Here is a 22,407-nt window from a genome sequence, read left to right on the forward strand (position 1 = left end):
CACAAACTGCACTACCAGACAGCTGGGTGGAACCATAGGAATGTTATCGCATATATAATATTTGTACGCATGTCCGTTGACCAAGTTCGACAACATTGCGTGTTCGTGAATAATACGTCGTTGTTGCGGTCTCTTGGCAACGGCGTAGGCAGCCGGGCACTCACTCACTCTAGGCCGGCTAAAAAGTTGCATGCATTTTTACTGCACAAAGTGCAATGAGCTTCACATGGTCACCATTGAGAAGCAACCGACCGACCGGCCGAACAAAAATATACGCGAACTATGTGCAGACGAATGGTTACGAAGTATATGACGAATGTGAGAAAAATGAGTAATAATCAATGAATTGACAAACAAATTGCATATGTTTGTCCGCGTGTTTGTCCACAAAAACTGCAATGAGAGCAAACTTTTATACTCATAGTAGAGAAGGTGAGAGCGGGAGCGCCAATAAAGCTGAATGAGATAATTTCTATGCTGCAATCCGATTCATATCAATAACAACTGACACTAATCGGCATTAAAGGTACACTAAACCGACACGCCACCCAGTCAGCCAATTACAGGTTTGTCTGTGAGGTGTCGAGCCAAACTGCGCAGTTCGAAGTCGTTGGGCTGCATTACAAACAATGAGGTGTTGAACTAGCGTGCGCTAGTGAACTAGTGGGTGTGGCATATGGGCGCATCTTTCAATTAGCTTAGCTTACAGGTGTTGATAATATATCACGGCATTATTTATTTAGTTGAGAATCCATTACAAGTAGAATTTACGGACAATATTCTATTTGAGGGTTAGAATTATATACATACATACATATGTAAGTTCATTGTTTTTCGTGGTTGTCACTTATTTATACAATCACAGTGTTACAGAATGGGTTTTTAATAGACTTGTAACCAAAGATATAGAACAGTAATTTGACACAAGGTATCTTGTGGACTAAATAGTTAAAGAAATGGACATGGCCTCGCCCCTATTTGGTTTTACGTACATATGTATGTATATCCATATCCCGAACCACTTAAGTTCATTGTTTTTCGTGGTTGTCACTTATTTATACAATCAGCTCGCCTTCAAACGGATGTTCTCTGCCTATCCAGAGGATACTTGGTCTAAGACCGGAAGTCGTGAGCTGCTTGAGCCATATCAAAAAGAATCGTTTCCGGCCACTCCCAAGTGAATGGCCAACAGAGAACTTTCCTCACTTTCGTGAACTCTATCTACACTTGACTTCATCATCCTTTGTCGAGATACCCTCCCGAACTCTGGCTTAGATTACTGTCTTAGAGAACAGTACAACCTCAGAAAATATTTTCAGATCGAACCACTGTGGCCTACAGTACAAGCTGAAGTTTGAAAATCAAGTTCTTATATTGAAAACTTTTTTATTTGTGAAGGGTATAGTTAACGTCTTTTTTTTTTTTAGTAATTTCATCACATAATTTTTTGTTATTGTTGTTGGGAACGTTGCACTGGTTATGCAGTCACAAGACTTGTGCATATTACAGAAGACAACGAACGATGTAAGCAGACAATACTGAAACGCCGTCGGGCTAGACAATCGACCGGCTTATTGGCTTGCCGACTGGCTGACGATTCGTTGAATGGAACATGCCAGAAAAACAGGAATGATACGATGAATTTCACTCATATGCCTAAATGTTTAGTATGTATTTATATAAGACGATAGACATGTAGAGGAGTAAGCAGCCAGTTGGTCGGTTTGTTGCTATTGCCTCTTGTATATTGGCGAAAAGTTTCATATGATTTTACATTGTAACGGTTGTTCGCATTTGTTGTTTGTTTGCTCATTATGAATTTGATCGATTTTCCGAAGTCCATATGGGCACTTAGCAACACAACATTTGCGATTATTTGTTTGCAGATTTGTCTTTGCAATTTAGTTACATAGAAGAGGAGGCTTTGGAACAGGGTTTAATGGTTTTCCATTTCGCTTCAGATGGTATACAAGGTCCACTCTTGTGTATGATACGGAAAACGAAAAATTTATATTTAAAACTGTGTTAGCAAATTTTCAAGGACGTTTGAAAATCTAATATCTAGTACGACACATTTAAGGTCTGCACATGCCTTCACATTCGTTTTTACATACATATGTACGTATGCATGTACACATCTATTCTCAATTTCTACTATATCATCTTTATTTTTATGAAGAAAATCGATTTTCTACGCCTGCATTCCTTCGTAAACAGCAACCGCTGCCGCAGTGGCGAAGGTTGCAACAAAAAGTAATGGAAACAAAATAGAATAAAAATATCAAAACAAAAAAGGGAAGAGTATAAATTATGCACGAACGATAGCGGCAAATAGCGAATGGCAAAACGGCATAAAAAGGAGATGACCAGTGGAAAATTCCGGAAAGTTTTACCCTACTACGTGCAGTTATACGTGTTCATGTAAATTACTACTAAATAGCAAAGCAATACTGGGTAGGTGAAGTAGCGTTAGGAATGCTTATGCGATATCAATACATATCATATATACATACAAACATATATGCAGATATGTAATAAGCAGGATATTTGCAGAAATTATATTTGTTTCCACTTACCAACAATGTTTCTAATTTATTTCCGATATTTTGGCAAACACTTCAAAAAGAAACCACACACTTTGTGTTAATATATAAATGCACACGCGTTCGTTTAGCCCAGCAACAGTGGTTGTGACGTAAAGTTGCGTTATTTATATGTATATATTTTAATGGTTTATTTTGTATTAACTTAAAATTGTTTCAGGCGAATCATTTTGTCTATTTTTGTACACACTTACTATGAAAAATCGCTTGTTGACAAAGGTTTACAAATTGCGTTCGGCACAAAACCGTAAGTGGAAATTTTCAGTTAAATTACTGCACTAGCACATTATTACAACAGTAAGTTTCTTTACCGATGCAGTAATTCCTTGCGCTTTTCGTCAAACTTATTTTAACTCTACGCCCACAAGTTTGGCCTCCGGAAAATCGGTGGAAATCAAGTTCGTTTTCTTCTCTGTTATTTACGAAAATCGCACACGCTTTCTCTATCTGTCTACTCGTTGCGAGTCTCTTCGTACGTACCCGTGCCAATGTCCACCTTACGATTACGTTGTCTCACAATATACAAATTTAGCTTATTCGTTGTTTTATTTTTCAAACATTAAATGTTACATATACAATTAGTACACAATACACATGTATTTAATATCCAATTTATAGATAATTTTATGGAAAATAACAGATTATAAACTGTTATCACACAACACTAAAAACAGATGTGAACTTTTCCAGGAGAGAGAATTTTTCGGACTGATGAAATAATCTGACAGCTCTAAACGAAGAAAGAATGCAAAACAAAATATCAAAGAAAAGTGCTGCCAAATTCGGGTGTCCGCATCGCGTTGCCAATCGTGTATGACAAAAGCGGATTTATCGTACGATATATTCTAAGAACGTTTATAATAAATAATAAACGTTCTCTATAATAACTGTTATTAGATTTAGACTTAAAATAAGAAAATAGTAAGAATATATCTGGAATAATTACTATTTGATCTTAAAATATAATATTTTCTATTTAAATAAAGCTACAAATGCAAAATATATATAATCTTTACGTTTGCTGCGAATTGCAGAGGTATTATACGATCTCTGCTAATTGGTTGGGCTTATAACAGAGAACGTATGTCATATTTTGTTTATGAACATTTTTAAGACAAAGTTTGACGGTACAGATCAAGCATTATAAAAGTTTTACCTTATTTATAAGCTCTACTAACAGTAATAAACTTACTACAGAGATTATTTATATTAAACGGCAAGTTAATTTATATTAAACGTTCTCTGCTTACTACTGCTCAAAATAACTATTTTTCGATAGTAGAAATATGTGCCACTGTCATGCAACTTTGCTGCAAATAACTGGCAACTCTACACATCTACCATTTTTCTTCGCACACTCGAAGTTTTATCTTGTTTACGGTTGTCGTGCCGCTCACCCAATTAAACTAAATAAATTTGTTGGCCTCTTTCTAATTAAAATCTTAATTAATTTTAGTTTTGTTTACTTGAGTTCATTGTGTTTTTGTTTTATGTTGTTTTAAATTGTAATAATGCGAATTAATTACATTTGAGACATTAAATTCGCTATAAATTTGTGAATGAGAATAGAAGTAAAAAAGAATAGCAAGCTGTGGCAAATGTGAACATAAAGAAGTGTATGCAGAGTGAAGAAAGGTAAAAAATTTGTAGAAAAAAGGTGAAATAACAGTAGACTTGGCCTAAAACGGCAAGTTAACCAAGTACGTTCACATACATACTTAATACATGTTGGCCAAAAGTACATAGCTGGGGTGTGGAATAAGCGCATAAAATGTGTTGTAGAATGCAACTAATACGCAGGAAATCGTTATAATGGAAGAATTCGTGTTGAATAATGTAACATAAGTACCAATAAGCCGTAAGAAATAAGCTGCAAATTATATACAAACACAAAAAGATCGGAAGCACTACGACTTTCTATATATTATCATTCCACTAGTGGTCAATGTACGACAAAATATGCAATCAATTAAGTGGAACACCACGCTGGCTGGCAGAAGTATTGCAATAGCAAATAATTAGAGATCGCTGTAACTTTTCGCATATCAGCGCTTATTTGCAATGAAATGTGTTAAAAGTCAAAACGTGTATTTATTAACTGCGTGCTGTTGGTGGTTGTACTAAATTGTCTAATAGTGGAATGTGTTAATCATTGTACTATTGGTGTTTTGCGTCAGCACAGTGAGGCATTTTAGCGAAATCAACTTGTTGCATGATTCATTGCCGGCTGGCGAGGCAACGAAAGGCAGTAATGAAGGGCAGTCAAATTACTGCCGCAAGTGTTGCCACAGTGTTTTGAATGTGTGTTAAAGTGCGAAAATAATTAATATGCAATAAATTATATAGTTGTAATTAAAAGTTTTGATTAAATATACGCAAATTTCACTTTGTTAAAATTAATCAACTGAAGCTTGTGACATATCTGCCGTGCTGTCATGTTTATATTTATATATGGACATACATTGCGCGTATGACCACTTGTGGATTCACGCATTTGTTTACATTTCGTATTTCAACAACATCATCAACGTTTTTGTTGTAGAGCCTTAATATACATATACACACTGATGCAGGGAGGTGGGATGCTGCTGGCGTAAGTGTATTTTTCGCCCACTCGAATCTTGTATATGTATGTAAAGCGACAGAGTAGCATACAAAATACAGCGGTTAATAAAAATATGAAAACAAATATAAAAATATTAATAAAAATGAAATAATAAAATTAAATAAAAACAACAAAAACAAAAGTTATTATGAAAATAAAAATATTTATAATGCGGAATATTTTTTTATTTAAAACAAAATAAACTTTTTCTGGTGTTTTTATGTAGAAAAAAAATTATTTCACCGTATAATTCTTTATTTATGAATAAATAATAAAAATTAATTACATTTATAAATTATTCTCTCTTTTCAGCCACTATATATTTGTAACCAGAAACTAAACGTTGCAAGCGAAAAGTTTTTTGCTTTAAGCATTTTCTAAGCCAACACAGAAATACGCATCCATCCAACGCTTAATTACAAATGCAGAAAATGCCTTCGCAAATTATTCCGGACGGCACCAATGCCAACAGTGCCACCAATGAGATTAAAGTCAAAACTGCCTACAATGGCGAAATAATGATCACTTATATAGATGAAAATATCACTTACGAAAATCTATGCCATGAGATACGCGGTATATGCCGCTTTCCATCCGACCAAGTAAGCAATTACATAAAATTTTTGGAAAATATTTATTTAAATTTTCTTAAAATTCTTTACAGCCCTTCACCATCAAGTGGGTGGACGAAGAGAATGATCCGTGCACGATATCAACGCAAATGGAATTGGACGAAGCTATACGTCTGTATGAAATAAATCGTGATTCCGAATTGGTTATACATGGTGAGTAGTTATTTTGTGTAAGTTGGTAGCTAAGTTGGGGTAAAGTGTCGAGGAGGAAAGTGACGAGTGCTATTAACTGCCACTAGCTTTATTGTTGTTGTTGCTGATTTTGTTAGGAAATCCGAAATTATAATAGAATAGATTACGCCTTTATACTATACTCCCCTCCTTTATTTAAAGATAAGATTTGATTATTGTTAACAGTGTATGTATGTATGTATATTGTATGTTTGTATGTATGTCAGCTTGTTATCTTTACGAATTGATATCAGCCGTTTTATCTATTTTAATCTAAATTTTTGTGGTAGTTTCCTTTAATTCACCGACAAATACAGTTCATGGAAATATTTTTTCATACGCGTAAGCTAGTATAGTTTTATTTTATTTATTTTATGCAATTACATTTGTCTGCATTCATTTTAGAGTGTCACTAAATATTATTGCGTATTTATAACTAAAGTTTCACTGGAAATATGTTTTTTAACGACAATTGTTTATGTTGTTACTAGAAGTTAAGTTGTGTATTTATGTTTATTTAACTAGATATATTCACGGAATTTTGCACAGAATATTGCACAAGACAACGCTGCCAACTCTGAGTATATTGTGCAGATCGGGCCACTATAGCTTATGGCTGTCATACTAACTGATTGATCAAAATCAATTCTTTATATGGGGAACTTTTTTATTTGACAAGATAACTACATGAAATTTGGTATGGATTATTGCCTAAAACAGCGCTAAAATCTCTGAAGAAATTGTTCAGATCGGACAACTATAGCATATAGCTGCTATACAAACTTATTGATAAAAATGAATTTCTTGTATGGTAAACTTTTTTATTTGATAAGATATCTTCCTGAAATTTGGCATAGATAATTGTTTAAAACAAGGACACATCTCCGAAGAAATTAATCAGATCGAAACCCTATAACACATAGCTGCCATACAAATTGCGTGTTCAAAAACAAGTCTTTGTATGAAAATCTTTTTTATTTGGAAAGATAGCTTCACGAAATTTCGTGCATATTATTGTCCAAAGATACGCTACAATCTCCGTAGAAATTGTTTATATTGGACCACTATAGCACATAGCTGCCATACAAACAGATCGATCAATATCAAGTTCTTATAAAGAAACCTTTTTTATTTGATATGATATCCTTCTGAAATTCGGCACAGTTTATTATCCAAGCCAACGCTACAATATCCGAAGAAATTGTTAAGATCGGCAAACTATATTCTATAGCTGCCATATAAACTGGCTTGAAAAAGCCTATGAAAGCATTGTTTTTATTTAATATACATATGTATGTATGTATGTAGTCCATATTGTATGATTTTCTGTAACAATAAAAATTTTAAACATGCATGTATAAATAATATTTTAATGTAATACCTTGCTATATATGGCAGTCACAACGCACTACAATTGAAGCCTTAAAAGCACCGTTATATAAATATGCTTACACAAATAATAAACTACACGCACATCCTTTCAGTAATTCCGCTATTATTTTAAATTATTAGTACGTGTAAATGTGTGCAACTACATATATGCCTACATAAATATGTATGTTTATGATGTTATGCATATAACAACAATGTAATGGGCACATAACGCATATATGGCTGAAATGAAAAGTGAGATTACAAGCAATTACCACCCACTCTAGCGCTGCGCAAATGATTTTTCCTCAACTGGTTTAGTTGAGTGGCGAAAACTTAATTTAAAATGTAGCTATGTTTGTAATACAGAGTCTGTGTTTGAAACTGGGGGTATATAAATATGTACATATGTCCATAGCGGGTGATTTACATATACATATGCAGATGCATACCTTTTTTTGTATGTATGAGAGTCTCAGCGTTGATATGCTTTAGCACTTTGGTAGCAAGTATTTTAAATGATTTCTACATTGCGAGAAGCTCAGCTCCAGCGGCATATAAATTGTGGAGGAGCTATATATACATACATAAACATATATAAATCTGTTCTGTCATATGTAGTTATCCTTGCCTATCATATGCCTATCCTTCGTTGATTTTTCTTTGTTTTCCTCGCGATTCTTTTATTGTTTCAAAATCGCCTTATATTCTTTATAAGTACCCTCTTAGTGATTTATTGCTCGGCGTTTCCTTTATACTTTTGCTCAACATTTGACATTGCAGTGGTTTGTTTTTGTAATTTTTTTCATATTTTTTAAATTTTTTATTTCTTTATACATATTGTTTTAATTTTTTGTAATATTTTTTTTTTAATTTTTTGTAATATTTTTATTTTAATTTTTTATAATATTAAATTTTTTGTAATATTTTTTTTAATTTTTTATTTTTTATTTTTTTTTTTAATTTTTTTTAATATTTTTTTTTTAATTTTTTTTATTTTTTTTTTTTTTTTTTTTTTTTAATTTTTTTAAATTTTTTTTTTTTTATTATTTTTTTTTAATTTTTGTAATTTCTTTTAGTTTTTTGAATGTTTTTTATTTTTATTTTTTTTTGTAATTTTTTTTAATTTTTTTTAATTTTTTGTAATTTTCTTTAACATTTATTTTGTATCTTATTTTTAATTTTTTTTGTATGTTTTTTTTTTTAATTTTTTTATTTTCTATTAACTTTTTTAAATTTTTGTTGAATTTTTTTGTATTTTTTTAATTTTTTGTATTTTTTTCTTAAATTGTTTTTAAGTCTTTTTTTATTTTTTTTTTTTGTGTTTTTTAAATGGTTTTTAAATTTTTGTTGAGAATTTTTTTACTTTTTGTAATTTTTTTAAACTTTTTTTTTTTAATATTTTTTTCTTTAATCTTTAATCTTAATGGTTTTTAGTTTTTTTTTAATTTATTTAATTAAAAAAATTTTTTTACGTGTTATTTTTTTATTGTCTTTACAATTTTATATTATTTTTAAAATGTTTTTGTTTGCTTTGTTTTATGTATATTTTTTTATTTTTCTTGTAATTTTTTTTATATATTTTCAGTTTTATATACTTTTTAATTTTATGAAATTTTCTAATAGTTTTAAATTATAAAAAAAAATCTTTATTTTTTTTTAATTTGTATTGTTGTTTTTAATTTGTATTAAAAAGTTTTTTTAAATTTTTTTAATGTTTTATTTTTGTAATTTAAAATTATTTTTTTTTTGTAATTTTTTAAATTGAAATTAATTTTATGTATTTTTGTTATATTTTTTAATTTTTTTTCAAATTTTTTTTAATTAAATTTTTTTATTTGGAAATGCTTTTTTTTAATTAATTAATTAATTAATTTTTTTTGTAATTTGTTATATATTTTTTTATTTTGTAATGTTTTTTAATTTTCTTTTATATATTTTTATTTTTTTCTTATTTTGTAATGTTTTCTTTTTAATTTTTTTAAGTTATTTTTGTAATTTTTTAAATATTATTTTTAATTTTTTTAAATATTTTTTTTGGATTTTTTTTTATTTCTTTAATCAAATTGTTTTTATTATTTTTTCCTGTTGTTGTGCCTGTGCCTGTTATTGCCTCTGCTGTTTTCGTGGCCTCAAGGCTCATCATAATATGTAAGCGCTTAGTGCTGATATTGCGCTTTTCTCCCCATTAAAATACATGTATACAAACGTATATCACTTTGCATTCCGTTACTTGCCTGCCTTTGTGTATGCACATGTGTATGTGTGTGTGTGTCATTTACTTTGATATCACTTGGCTGGCTTATGCCAAACGCCCGTAAATGGTGTCATCAGCGGTTTTTCGTTTAATAATTTATGTTATGAAGGATGTTTAAAATACAATAGCTTGGCAGCTGACTCACTTTTTATAACAGTAAATTTTCGCCATGGAAATTATCCTCACACTATAACTACCGTAGTCGTTTTGTTGACTGTGTAGAATGCCAAAAGTGGCAGTGATTTCAAAATTAAGCTAAAATTTTTTGATTTTCAGAATTTTGAAAATAAATTTATTTAAATCTGAATCGACACCATTCCTGGAAATTACTTCAGGAAGGTTTTCAGCCGCTACAACAACATCAATCTTTTTTTATTGTCTTACAAAATCTTTCAGTGGATTTTTTGTCATGTTTTCGTCGGTAACGACATCTTTCGGACGACCATTCAGTTTTCGTTTATCGTCATCGGTCTCTTCCAACAGAACAGCTGAGCAGCCTTTCCACACCCTCCCCCTTTTGCAAAGAGATGCTCTAGTTGCTAAACAATTCAGAGAGAGTGAGGAGCCGCTGTCTTAACCGTAGTACAAACCTAATCACGGATTGTTTTGGCAGCTCTTTAATGCTTATCGAAGAGTCCTCAGAATGTGATATGAGAATTTGACGTCTTCAACAAGAACCTGAGACCTAGAATGGCGGGTGTGCTTATTGACAGGAAGCTGACATATGGACCGGAAAAGGTTCACGACGGTGGTTGTTGTTGTTGTTGTGACGGCATAAAAGTAATGTTTAGGATTGCCACCGATTTGTAAAACCTTGGTTGTAGAAAAATCCGGTTCCGTTCCGGTTATGTGGACTCGTCTGTTTTGGGAACGGTGTCAAGTTCTTGTATGGAAAACTTTTTTATTTGACGAGCTATCTTCACGAAATTTGGCATGCATTATTTTCTAAAACAACGCTACAATCTACGAATAAATTGTTCAGATCGAGGATCACTATAGCATATAGCTGACATACAAACTGAACGATTAAAATCAAGTCCTTGTATAGGAAACTTTTTTATTTGTTGAGGTATCTTCATGAAATCTTACAAGAGTTATTGTCTAAGGCAATGATGTAATCTCAGAAGAAAATGTTAAGATCGAATCACTATAGCATATAGCTGTCATACAAAATGGATGACCAAAATTAAGTCCTTGTATGGGTAACTTTTTTATTTGTTGAGATATCTTCAAGAAATTTGGCATGCATTATTTTCTAAAACAAAACTACAATCTACAAATAAATTGTTCAGATTGGTCAGCTATAGCATATAGCTGTCATACAAACTGAACGATCAAAATCAAGTACTTGTATAGGAAACTTTTTTATTTGTTGTGATATCTTCAAGAAATTTGGCATGCATTATCTTCTAAAACAACACTATAATCTAGGAATAAATTGTTCAGATCGGTCAGCTATAGCATATAGCTGCCATACAAACTGAGCGATCCAAATCAGTATATAAATCTTTGTGTACGCTCTTATGCTATAAGAAATGCACCTGTGAAGGGTATTATAGCCATTTGTTTGCGTTGCAACTCTACTCAGCTCAACTTCAAAACTTTCCAATTAATCTTGTCTACTTTTAAATCCAGCAAACTCGCTGCATCCCCAGCTGATTGTATTATTTCCACTCAATAGTTAAGTGGGATACGATTAAATTTAACGCTGCATTAAACCATATACCCATTTCCGTGCCATGCACTTTGTGCAAATATGTTGCCTGTGTGTGTGTGCGTGCATGTGTGTTTGTTTGTTTGTTTAACTGTCGCATTAGTACTCTTTTTTCCCCCCGTTGCTGCCGTCGCCGTCGCTGCTGCTGTTGAATTTGCTGTTACTAACCTCAATTGTTTCAATTTCTATAGTTCAGCATATCTCATCCACTTGTCTCCCGATTATCCTGTCACTGCCGCAGCAGAGCTGCCTGCCCCGTTGCCTGCCTGCCTCAACGAAATCGTACGCGCGTCGTGTCATGCCATTGCATTATTAATGGCCACACAAGAGGAGCTGGCGTTCCCAACGCGCAGAAGTCCGCCAATGCATGCACTCCACTGACTGCCTTTCTAGGCGCGAGGGTATGGTGGAAGGGGCAGGCACTTTTCAACTTGCAATGACACTAAAGTTTTTCCGAAACGAAAGAAAAAACAAAAACAAAAGGCGAAACTAGAATTTCGTCACTGCCTTACGGACTGTTTTTAGGGAGGTTTGCATTGGGTACGCTCTCACTGCAGTAACGGTATGCCATGGCACAAAGTAAGTTGGGTGCAGTTGCATGCCGCAAATGGTGGCGCTTTGTAGGCCTCGCTTTGCGCATTGAAAACTCGACAACTCCCCACCCTGTTTTGCCCTACTTCTTCGCATTCATATATACGTGGGTATGTGTGTGTATATGTAAGAGCCTTCCTGTATCTGGTCGATAATACCTATTAAATGTATTTCGATTTCTCACAAATCCACGCCAAAGTGGCGATTATACGTGTTTTTTCATTATATACCGTTATATTATCAACAGCGACCAGGTGTGCGAGTGAAAACTGAAGTCAGCCGAATTCGAGAAGAGCGAGAAGAAAGGCGTGAGAGCGTAATAGAGCGCCAGTGTGAGTTGCTGCGTGAGCGCGCTCAATTTTTGGTCCAATGCACGCATGTCTCGTCCGAGTTGGACACACTTCGTGTTGCCAGTAAAACAAAAACAAGCCGACAAGTGTAGCAATTCCTTCGTGTTTCCTTCCTACGCATAATCCGTGCTACACATACATCGTCCATAGCAAATTCGAGGCTCTCAGCTGACCAGGTTTTATACGTATTATCCCCTATTCCGCATAAAAGGCGACTGTATGTTTGTGTGTTTGGCTTTTGTGAAAGCTCCATGGCGAGACGAGAGTGTTGCCATTATGCTTTAGCATTTTGTTTGAGGGATTTTGAAGATATGTTTTCTTCAGAGATGTTAAATAAGCGTGCTTCAAATATACTATATATTCTGAAACTTATACTGTTTAAACTGGAGTTCAGAATAGGTCTTTGTTCGTCTTCTCTTTATATACGCACTAGTTTCTCAGTTTTTGAGTTATTGATATGAAATTTTACACACTTTCTTTATTTCACAAGAGGTTGCTCATTTGTCGAAATTGACGATAACGGACCACTATAGCATATAGTTGCCATACAAACCGAACGATCGGCATCAAGTGCTTGTATGGAAAACTTTTTTATTTGACGAGATAGCGAATAGTGAAGTTTGGCAAGAAATATTCTCCGAGAAAACGCTACAATCTACGAAGAAATCTTTCAAATCGGACCACCATAGTATATAGCTGCCATACAAACAAACTGATCCAAATCAAATTCTTGTATGAAAAAATTTTTTAATTGACAAGATATCTTTACGAAATTCGACATGGAGTTTTGTCCAAAGCAACGCTATAATCTCCGAAGAAATTTTTCAGATCGGCCCACTATAGCATATAGCTGCCATACAAACGAACTTATCCAAATCAAGTTCTTGTATGAAAAAGTTTTTTAATTGACGAGATATCTTTACGAAATTCGACATGGAGTTTTGTCCAAGGCAACGCTATAATCTCCGAAGAAATTGTTCAGATCGGGCCGCCATACAATATAGCTGTCATACAAAGTAACCGATGTACAGGTTAATTTAGAAAAATATCATTTTATACCATTTTATGCTACAAGAAATGTAGCTGTGAAGAGTATTAAGCTTCCATGTAGCCAAAGTTAACGGTTTGCTTTTATTTATTTATTATAGTTGTTGTTTTTTTAATTTTTAACACACCGACGTCTGTTTTATGTCACGTTTTGACACTTTTTTAAAATAGTTGTTCAAGCATGACTAAAAAAAAATTGAAATTTGCTTGAAAAATACTAGAAGTACAATTGATATGTTTATTGACAGAAGTCGGTCATATATATAATCATTAGACCCCATCGCAGCCACCTGTTTATTGAAAAAATATTTGAAATTAAAAGTGAAACCTTCCGTAGGTTTTTGAAAATCTCCAACCTACTTTAATTAAGCTTAATGACATTAAGCGGTCAGCATTGAGGAGCGTTCCCTAACATCTGTTAAGTGTGTCACGCTGTGCAACTAGGCGTCTGCATTGCATATTTTTGGTTTTTAGGTGCCACACTGAACTTGTATTGGCTGGCTGCCAATGCAGCACATGCACAACTATGCAAACGCACACACACACACACACATGGACAGTTGTAAACACACACACATGCATAGTTTGTATATTTGTGTTCGCAGCCATAAAAAGGAGTTTCCGCTATCGACTCTCGTCGTGCTTTCAAAGTTCTTTGTGTGCACCCTGTCGTTGCGCTCTCGCCTGCTGTCGCTGGGTCGCATTGTATTTGTTGTTGTTGTGAACGTTTTTTGCGCTGCAGTTAATGTTTTTTCGCCAATTCGCTACAGACGCCCACTGCGTCCGCTGCTATGCTAAGTTTTGTTGTTTTTTGTTATTTTTGTGTTTCCTTTGCATAATGCTGCTTCTTGCGTGTGTTTGTGTGTAGGCATAACGGTAAGCGTCAGCATACACTTCACCTTTGAACGCTCCCCACAGCGTAGCTTGCGCTCGCCCAGCGGTTGTTTAGGCGCCGTCGCCTCCAATCAACTACACAAAACGCCCAGGCGAGCTTGCGGCTTTGTGGGCAGCTAAAGCAAATGCAACAACAAGCATACACACACACACTCATACATGCATATACATATGTGGCTGGCTTCATGTAATTACACATATCTTTGGCTACAACTGCGGAGAGCGCCTAAAAGATGCACACACAAATGCTGCGCTCTGCATCAGTACCAGTACCAGCACCAGCGCGAGCAGCGCACACACAATGCGCGTTTGCTGCGTGAATGGCAGACGGCATGTGCTTTATGACGAGTGTTTTATTTGAATTGCAGGAGGTTTGCCACCAACGCGCCTGGACTTGTGGTTGAGTGACGAGGCAAAGCAAGCTGCCCGGCAGTGTGTGTGTGTGTGTGTGCGCCTGTGTGTGTGTTTGGCTGTTGTTGATGGCTTTGCTACTTGGCTCTGACTGACTGACATTGAATAATTCAATGTTCTTTTGCTAGCTGCTCTATTATTGCTTGTTTTTGCTGTCATACATGTCCTTACAAGTGCGCATATACCCACAAACAAACACACACACACGCACATGTAGATATACAAAATGTTTGTGTGCTGAGCGCTGCTCTCGTAAACGAAATCACTTGGCGCTGCGCAATGCTCGAGCGCTCGCGAAGTTGCTGCTGTTGCCCTTAGCTTTGTTGTTTTCATCCTCATCACTGTTGTTGTGGTTGTTTTTGCCACTTCTCCGCTGTGCGCCGAAAAACACTCTTAGGCACTCCGTGTGCCATCGTCTCGGCGCACATTCGCGCACGGGTTTCAGCTGAAAATGGACGTTTCGTGAGCGCTTTGGGGCAAATTGCGATACACCGATACTGGCTTTATTTTTTTATTGAGGTATACTTTTCAAAATCTTGTGTGGTTTTTAATTATAATATTTTCCTGAAATATACCTCTCCAAGTGCAGTGCTGTGCTTTTTTTTTATTGTTTTGTTTGAAAAAGGCGTTTTCATGCGAAATTATTTGTTGCAAAATTATATGCAGAAAACACGCCTGCGTTGGTGTAGCTGTGTATTGATTAAAACGAGTGCCTACTTTTAGGCGTTGTGCCAAGTTGAAGTGCTCACATGATGAATTGAACGGCCAAAGTGCAAAAGTTGCTATGTGCATTGCGGAAAATTAACGGTGAAAAGCAGCAAGTAGTGTAATTCAGTGAAATTTTCAAGCATTGCATACTTTTCGGCTGTCTGTCTCATATGCTGCGCTTACTATATAGCGCCTACATATACTGGCGTGTGTTGGTGCGTGTGTGTCTGACGATATCCGGGCGGCTTTCGTTTCGTTACATTTTCACACTAATCGATGGCGGTTTTGCATAAGCGCGTTGCAGAAGTAAAAAAAAATAAAAAGCAATCGGGGTCTGACTTGGCAAGCAACTCAAATGCAGTGAGGCGTAATAACTTAACGGTGTTTTTATAGCAACAAAGCTAGAGTTTTAGCAAGGCAAAAATTAAAAAAAAAAATTTTTTTTTGAAACACTTAAAATATTTTGCAAAAAAAATATTGAAAAAATTATTAAAAAAATATTGCAACAAAAATATTATCAGAAACAGTTATTATTAAAAAAATATTATGGAAAACATATTAATATTACAAAATAAAAAAAGTGTTAAACAAAGTTAATAATATAAAGATCATAAAAAATATTTTTGAAAACATTACTAATAAATATATTTACAACAAAAAATATTACAAAAATTATACTACAAAAAATATTAACAACAACAATAATTATAAAAAAAAATATTAAAGAAATCAAAATTATATTAAAAATAAAAAAATATTAAAATATAAAAATAAATATTAAAATAAATAAAAAAATAAAAAAAAATAAATTTAATTTATCAAAAACCAAAAAAAATATTATCAAAAAAAAACTAAAAAAAAAAATAAAATTTAGTTTTAAATATAAAAAAATACGATAATTAAAAAATGATTGATTTAAAAAAATTATTAATTATTTTTTAGTATATACAGTTTTCTTAAAAATAAAACAAAATTTTTAATATTCATTTATTATTATATAAAATATTTATAAAAAAATTAAATAATTGAAAATAAAGCTATTTAAAATCAAATAAACATATATATTATAAAATAAAAATAAATTATTGAAAATAAATTATTTCAAAATAAAAAAATATATATAAATCAAATATATTAAAAAATAAAAAAAAATTATTTAAATTGCTTTTATTGAAAAAATTATTTAATTTTCGAAAAAGAAAATTATTTAAAAACTAAAAAAAAAATATTGAAAAATAAAAATATTAAATATAATTTTTTTAAAAACAATAATAATTCCTAAAAAATGCTTGATTTATTTCTGAAAAAATTATTAATAATACACTTTAACACATATTCCATGTATTCCCTTACACTATTCTACATATTTTTTCTCAATATTCCCACTGCAACTTTCTTTTGCCTGTCAAATAGTATATCTCATATATTTATAACACAGTCACAGACAGCTAAAGCAGCAATACCCTGGGCGTTTACTTTGAAATCAAGTTTCTTTCGCGTTCATTTGTGCCGAGTGTTACAACGAATGTCCAACACATACATACATACATACAAACATATTTGCACACTCACCTTTGTAGCACTTGGCCCTCCCTCAAATAACGCATTTGTTGTCCGCCTGCGAAGCATTTGGAATTGTCGACTGACCTCCGCCTTCTTTGGTTGTAATTTATCACCAAAGATGTCCTTGACTTTAGTACTGGATGTGGCTACATGAGTTTGTAAATCTCTTGCTCATGCTGCTGCAGGTTTGCGCTGGCTTACATATACTCGTGTATAGATAAACATACATAAGTTGTTGTTGTAAATGTCAGCTGATAGTTGTTTGTATTAATTTTTATTTTTTTTTACATTTTTTCGAAAATTTTTGTATCCAAATATTTTTTAAATTTTTTCAAAATTTTTAAAAGTTTTTTTTCATAGAAAAATGTTGAAAATTTTAATTAAAATTTTGTTTTTTTTTTGTTTTACTTTGTTTCGAAAAATTTTTGTATCCAAATATTTTTTAAGTTTTTTTCAAAATTTTTTAATCTCTTTCGATGAAAAATAATGAATATTTTAGACATTGCTAATTAGAAATTAATTGTGAAAATTTTGTACAATTTTGATAAATTTTTAAGTCTACTTTTAGGCGATTTTTCGAAAATTTCTAACAATTTCAAAATATGTTTTTGAAAATCATTACTTTGTTTTACAAAACTGATTTATAAAAAAATTGTTAACCACATCACTACCTGTGCGTCGGAATTAAGTCAGTTTATCACTTTCGCGAAGTTTGTTATAGCATACTTTGGGCGCTTTTAAAGATTTTTGAAAGAAAAATTCATATCACTTAAATTTTAATCGGAAAATAATCGTGGTATTGTTCGCACAGCTTTAATACAGTTTAGTAAGTCTACTTTTGGGCTGTGTCGTCTGCAGTTTTTTATACTATAGCATACATTTAGGCTTTTTTCAAATCTTTAATGAAGAATACATGTAAATTTCTAAAATTGTTAACGAAAAAGTAAAAGCGGTGAGAATCGCAACATTTTTGAAACATTTTTGTAATCTACTTTTAGGCGAATTTTCGAAGAATTCATACTACATAGTTCAAAATATGTTTTTGAAAATCATTACTTTGTTTTAAAAAACTGATTTATAAAAAATTGGTAAACTACATCATCACGTGTGAGTCGGAATTATATCAGTTTATCACTTAAAGGCAGGTTGTTATAGAATTAAAAAATAATTTTTATGTTATAACATACATTTAAGCTTTTCAAAATTTTATATTGAAATTTTCATTTTTAATCTAAACATAATCATAGTATATGTTGTGTAGGTTTGATACAATTAATTAGTCTAATTTTAGGTGATTTTCCCAAAAAATGTTTTTGAAAATTATTAGTTTATTTTTCAAAACTGATTTATGTATAATAAATTGCTAAACTAAATCACTACGTGTGAGAGAAAATAATCAGTTTGTCACCGTCATTTTTTTTACGGTTTGCATACATTTAGGCTTTTTTGCATTGTTTTTTTAAATTCATATAAATATCTAAAATTATTAAACGAAAAATTATACTGTTTACTTGCGTACTTTTAGGCGGATTTTTTTCATAGCATACATTTAGGGTCGTTAAAATTGATTTTTAATTCATATTACTTTCTAAAATTTTGAAATGAAAAATAATCGTGCATATTTTTGTTAAATTTTCATAGTCTACTTTTAGGCGGATTTTTGAAAATTTATTGCTTTTTAAAAATGTTTGGTAAAAGTTATTATTTTGTGTATTCCTGGACATTCGTTGTACGATATATAATAGTAATCTACTTTTAGCGGATTTTCATTCATAGTAAACGATAAGGGTTCTTACAAATTGTTTATATATTTTGGGGAAAATTTGGCTTTAATTCCATTTCACACTTAGGTTATTAATTTTGGCGTTTTAACCATATTTTTTTTTTACTTTTTTGCATTAGGATATGGTTTTGAATATTTTCACATTTAAATCAAGTATTCTCTTTTATCATATTTTTTTTATGAATCCTCCTTGATTTGAGCTCATTTCGTATAACACATTAAACTCACCGTTTTTTATGCGCGCTTTTATGTTGCGCGAATTGCAAATCGATTCACCGAATCCACCTCATTCACCTCATCTCGCACATTTTCCTACGTTTTGGCCTCTTTTGCTCCAAACACTTCGTTCCATTTAAAAGGTATTAATTTTTTCACAATTCAGCCAACCGCAACGCAACCTTTATAGCGCAACATTTCTGTTTTATTTTACGAGCGTTTCACCTCCTTTTCCAATTAAGAAGAAAACAAAAAAGCAACAACAAAAAATCTCAATCGTGACTGCCTTTTGAGAATGAACGCTCGAGTGGCCGCAGTAGTGGTCCTCTTCTGCCGCTGTTTATTTGTTTCATTTCATTTTTGTGTGCATTTTTTGTTTTGCTGTTCGGCTTAAATTTCAGCTTGATCGTTGTATTGGCGTTTTCACTCCTCATTTTACTACTTATTTTCCTGTTTGCTTCGCATAAATAATATACAAATCGCTTTCTGTAATATATTTACTAATACACTCGCTCATATGTATGGTATGTAAGTCGTCGTGCTTATCCTTTGCGCTCATTTAACGATACATTTTGCCCCACCCGCTCGTCTTCACGCCTATCTGGCGTATTGGCTCGTTACCTTTTCGGCTCCTCAACGTCTGTTGCCTACTTGTAACTGTATACAACCCACTCTTCACGCCCTATTGAATATGCCATGGAAAATGCAGTGGGTTCTCATATTCTCCTAAATATGTGTTATCCCGTTGGGATGGTTCTTATTTGATATGCTATTTTTTAGCGCATATTAGTGACTCTGCGGGTGCTTGTAAATACGTAATAGGGTCACGCCAATAACGTGAAAAATTGATGAGTCGGACACCGAACATATTTGTGTAGATTAATTGTTGTCGGTTTGGCTTTTTTGTCGCTGTGATAGTGTGTTACAAAGTTATAGTGTATCCGAGTATCAGACAACTGATTTAAGAGCGATAAGGTTACTTCCGCTTCCAAAATTGTTCTGTACTTCAAAAATAAACACTTTTATGACTCTGATTGAAATTAAAAAAAAACCATAGATCACATTGAATTAACTTCTTCGCGTAAAAACGGAAACTTCTTTGGAAAATTTGTGTTTTTTATTTTTGACTTGTTCGTGTGAAACAAAAGTTATGTTGAAGCTTATGATCTTGGTACATGTCATACAGCAAAATGTTTGAATGAAACCTAGTTTCTAAAGCTTTCTAAAAGTAATAAGATTATATAACAAGCTTTCTGTCGCAACGTTCTGCTACAATTAAGAAACTTCAAGTGATCTATATTTTTCGAAAAAGTCTTCAAAAATGGTACAAAAGCGTATAATTTTGACTCAGGTTTTAAAATTCTATATTCTTTTATTTTTCTTTGCCTTTTGTCTTGTTCCCTCGAACCAGAACTTGTGTTGAAGCTTATAAAGTTGCAAGATGTAAGAGCGCAAAATTTTGGAGTGTAATCTTCTTTTCAAAGGCTTCTAACAGTAATGTAGTTATATAACAAGCTTTCTGTAGCATCGTTCTGCTACAATTAAGAAACTTTAAATGATCTAAATTTTTCGAAAAAGTCATCAAAATGTTACGATAGCGATTAATTTTGATACGGGTTTCGAAAATTTTATATTCTTTTATTTTTCTTATGTCTTTTGGCTTGTTCGTATGAATCAAAACTTGTGTTGAAGCTTATGAAGTTGCTAGATGTAGTAGCGCAAAATTTCGGAATGTTCTCTTCTTCCCAAAGGTTTCTAACGGTAATGTGGTTAAATAACAAGCTTTCTGTCGCATTGTTCTGCTGCAATGAAGAAACTTCAAATGATCTATATATTCCGAATATGTTTTTAAAATGATTCGTTAGAGCTTATTGGTGACTCGGACTTCAAAACTAGTTTAAATAAAGCTAAAAATTTAATTTGTTCAAGGAATCCGAGATTTTCTTTCTTATTGAATACTGATTGAAGCAAGGTTTAGCTTTTCTTGAGATAATACTGATTCTCTAAGAAGTGAAATTTATATTTAAAAAAGTGAATCTGATCTTCTAAGTCTTCCAAAAATTCCGAAAATTTCCAAAAATTCCGTAAAATTTCAAAAAACACTGCTAACTTTGTCATTTTCATCTTCACTGAAATATGCACCCATTAGCACATGTGGTTAATGTGACATTTAAAAGCAGTCGTCTGGAAAAATTCCGCTTGCCACAAACCAATCAATGCATACGAATGAAATCTGCAACAGAAGTTATTTGTTTGCATACAAATTTTCTAACCAATGTTTACAAGTATATTTGTATTTACTTGACGGTTGACGGTGCTAAGTCGTGGATGCCTTTTAGGTACATTTGTTTACACACACAAATGTGTGTGTGTGGGTAAGTGTAAGTGTTTTTTGTTTTTCTCGCTTCACTCATTTTGGCCAACATCATCTGTTTTAAGTGCTTGGGCGTCCTTCCTTTGGCGCTTGGCGCTTTGCTGTCGACGCTGTTGACGTCAATAGCAGCGCAAACCTGGGAATTCAGGCTTTTTTGCTGGCGCTTTAAACATATGATAATTAAATGGCATAGCAATGAAAATTAAAATTGAAGGTGGATGTAGGTAAATTGCATTTTGATAAAAAGTATTGAATTTTTGAAAGATTATTTTTGGAACAATTTTGAAATTTATTTGGATTTTTTTAAATTTTTTTTGGAAAAAATTTTTACTTAAATATTTAATTGTATTTACTATCGATTTTTAATTTTTATTTAAATTAATTTTTAATTTATTTAATTAATTTTTAATTTTTTGTAATTAATTTTAATTTCTTTAAAGCTTGCTTATGCTGAAAATTAATTTATGTGTCCCCCTTTTAAATTTTACGTGAAAAAATGTTTTCTTTTTACAATTTTTTTTTCGCTGAGTGAACCACACCCTAAAATAAATTTTGTTAAATTTTTTTAATACAAACAATTATCTTTGTTTTTCCTCGCGTAAATTTAAGTTCTTTCAAATTTTTGAAGAAAAATTAAAGATATCTGAGCAGTTCTATTGAAAATCGCTCGAAATTTGTGCGGCTTGCAACATATGTATGTATATATTTCATTTATTAATTCTCTATGGCTCTAGCTGAACACATACTTTCTTCAGCACTCGCTACGTGTCCGTAAATTCGGACATGTTCACAGTCTCTCTCAGGTAGCCTGCTCTCTCTCTCTTTCGTTTTGGTTTTGCTTAACAAATTGCCGAATTTTCTCATGTAAATTTGGTGTTGAGGTAGCCAGATGTTCTTTTTTTATTTAGAATTGCTTCTAAAATATAACAAAAAATATATTTAAATAATTTCACTAAATATTTTGTCACGAAAATTAATTAATTTTTAATTTTTCTTAACCTGGTGCTAACTTATCTCAAATTGTTCATTTTAATGTATGTTTCTGTTCACAAAATTTTGCTGTTTGGCAACTCTGATTGAATTACGGAGTTAACTCTTTAATTTCAAACTCTATATT

The 22,407-nt window shown here is 32.4% G+C and overlaps 1 protein-coding gene and 1 long non-coding RNA gene across 5 annotated transcripts in view; one reads left to right on the forward strand and one right to left on the reverse strand.

Moving 5' to 3' along the window:
• Nucleotides 1–3,960: 3,960 nt before the first annotated feature.
• LOC126755136 (atypical protein kinase C) overlaps nt 3,961–22,407 on the forward strand; it is a 52,115-nt gene continuing 33,668 nt past the window's right edge. Inside the window, exons 1-3 of one of the 4 annotated variants that reach the window (XM_050467497.1) lie at nt 3,961–4,238; nt 5,521–5,810; nt 5,873–5,993. In XM_050467497.1, coding sequence (XP_050323454.1) covers nt 5,631–5,810; nt 5,873–5,993 — 301 coding nt within the window. In that variant the 5' untranslated portion in view covers nt 3,961–4,238; nt 5,521–5,630. Of the gene's footprint in view, nt 4,239–5,520; nt 5,811–5,872; nt 5,994–15,052; nt 15,166–22,407 lie in introns of those variants that run through there. The other 3 variants (XM_050467494.1, XM_050467496.1, XM_050467495.1) reach the window with 3 other exon arrangements.
• LOC126755146 (uncharacterized) lies at nt 13,471–14,818 on the reverse strand. Its single transcript, XR_007666460.1, has 2 exons — nt 13,702–14,818; nt 13,471–13,631 (listed from the first exon to the last, which is right to left on the reverse strand). It is a non-coding gene; the product is annotated as an uncharacterized LOC126755146 (long non-coding RNA).

The sequence above is a fragment of the Bactrocera neohumeralis genome, chromosome 4 (genome assembly GCF_024586455.1).
Source record: "Bactrocera neohumeralis isolate Rockhampton chromosome 4, APGP_CSIRO_Bneo_wtdbg2-racon-allhic-juicebox.fasta_v2, whole genome shotgun sequence".
Taxonomy (NCBI): Eukaryota; Metazoa; Arthropoda; class Insecta; order Diptera; family Tephritidae; genus Bactrocera; species Bactrocera neohumeralis.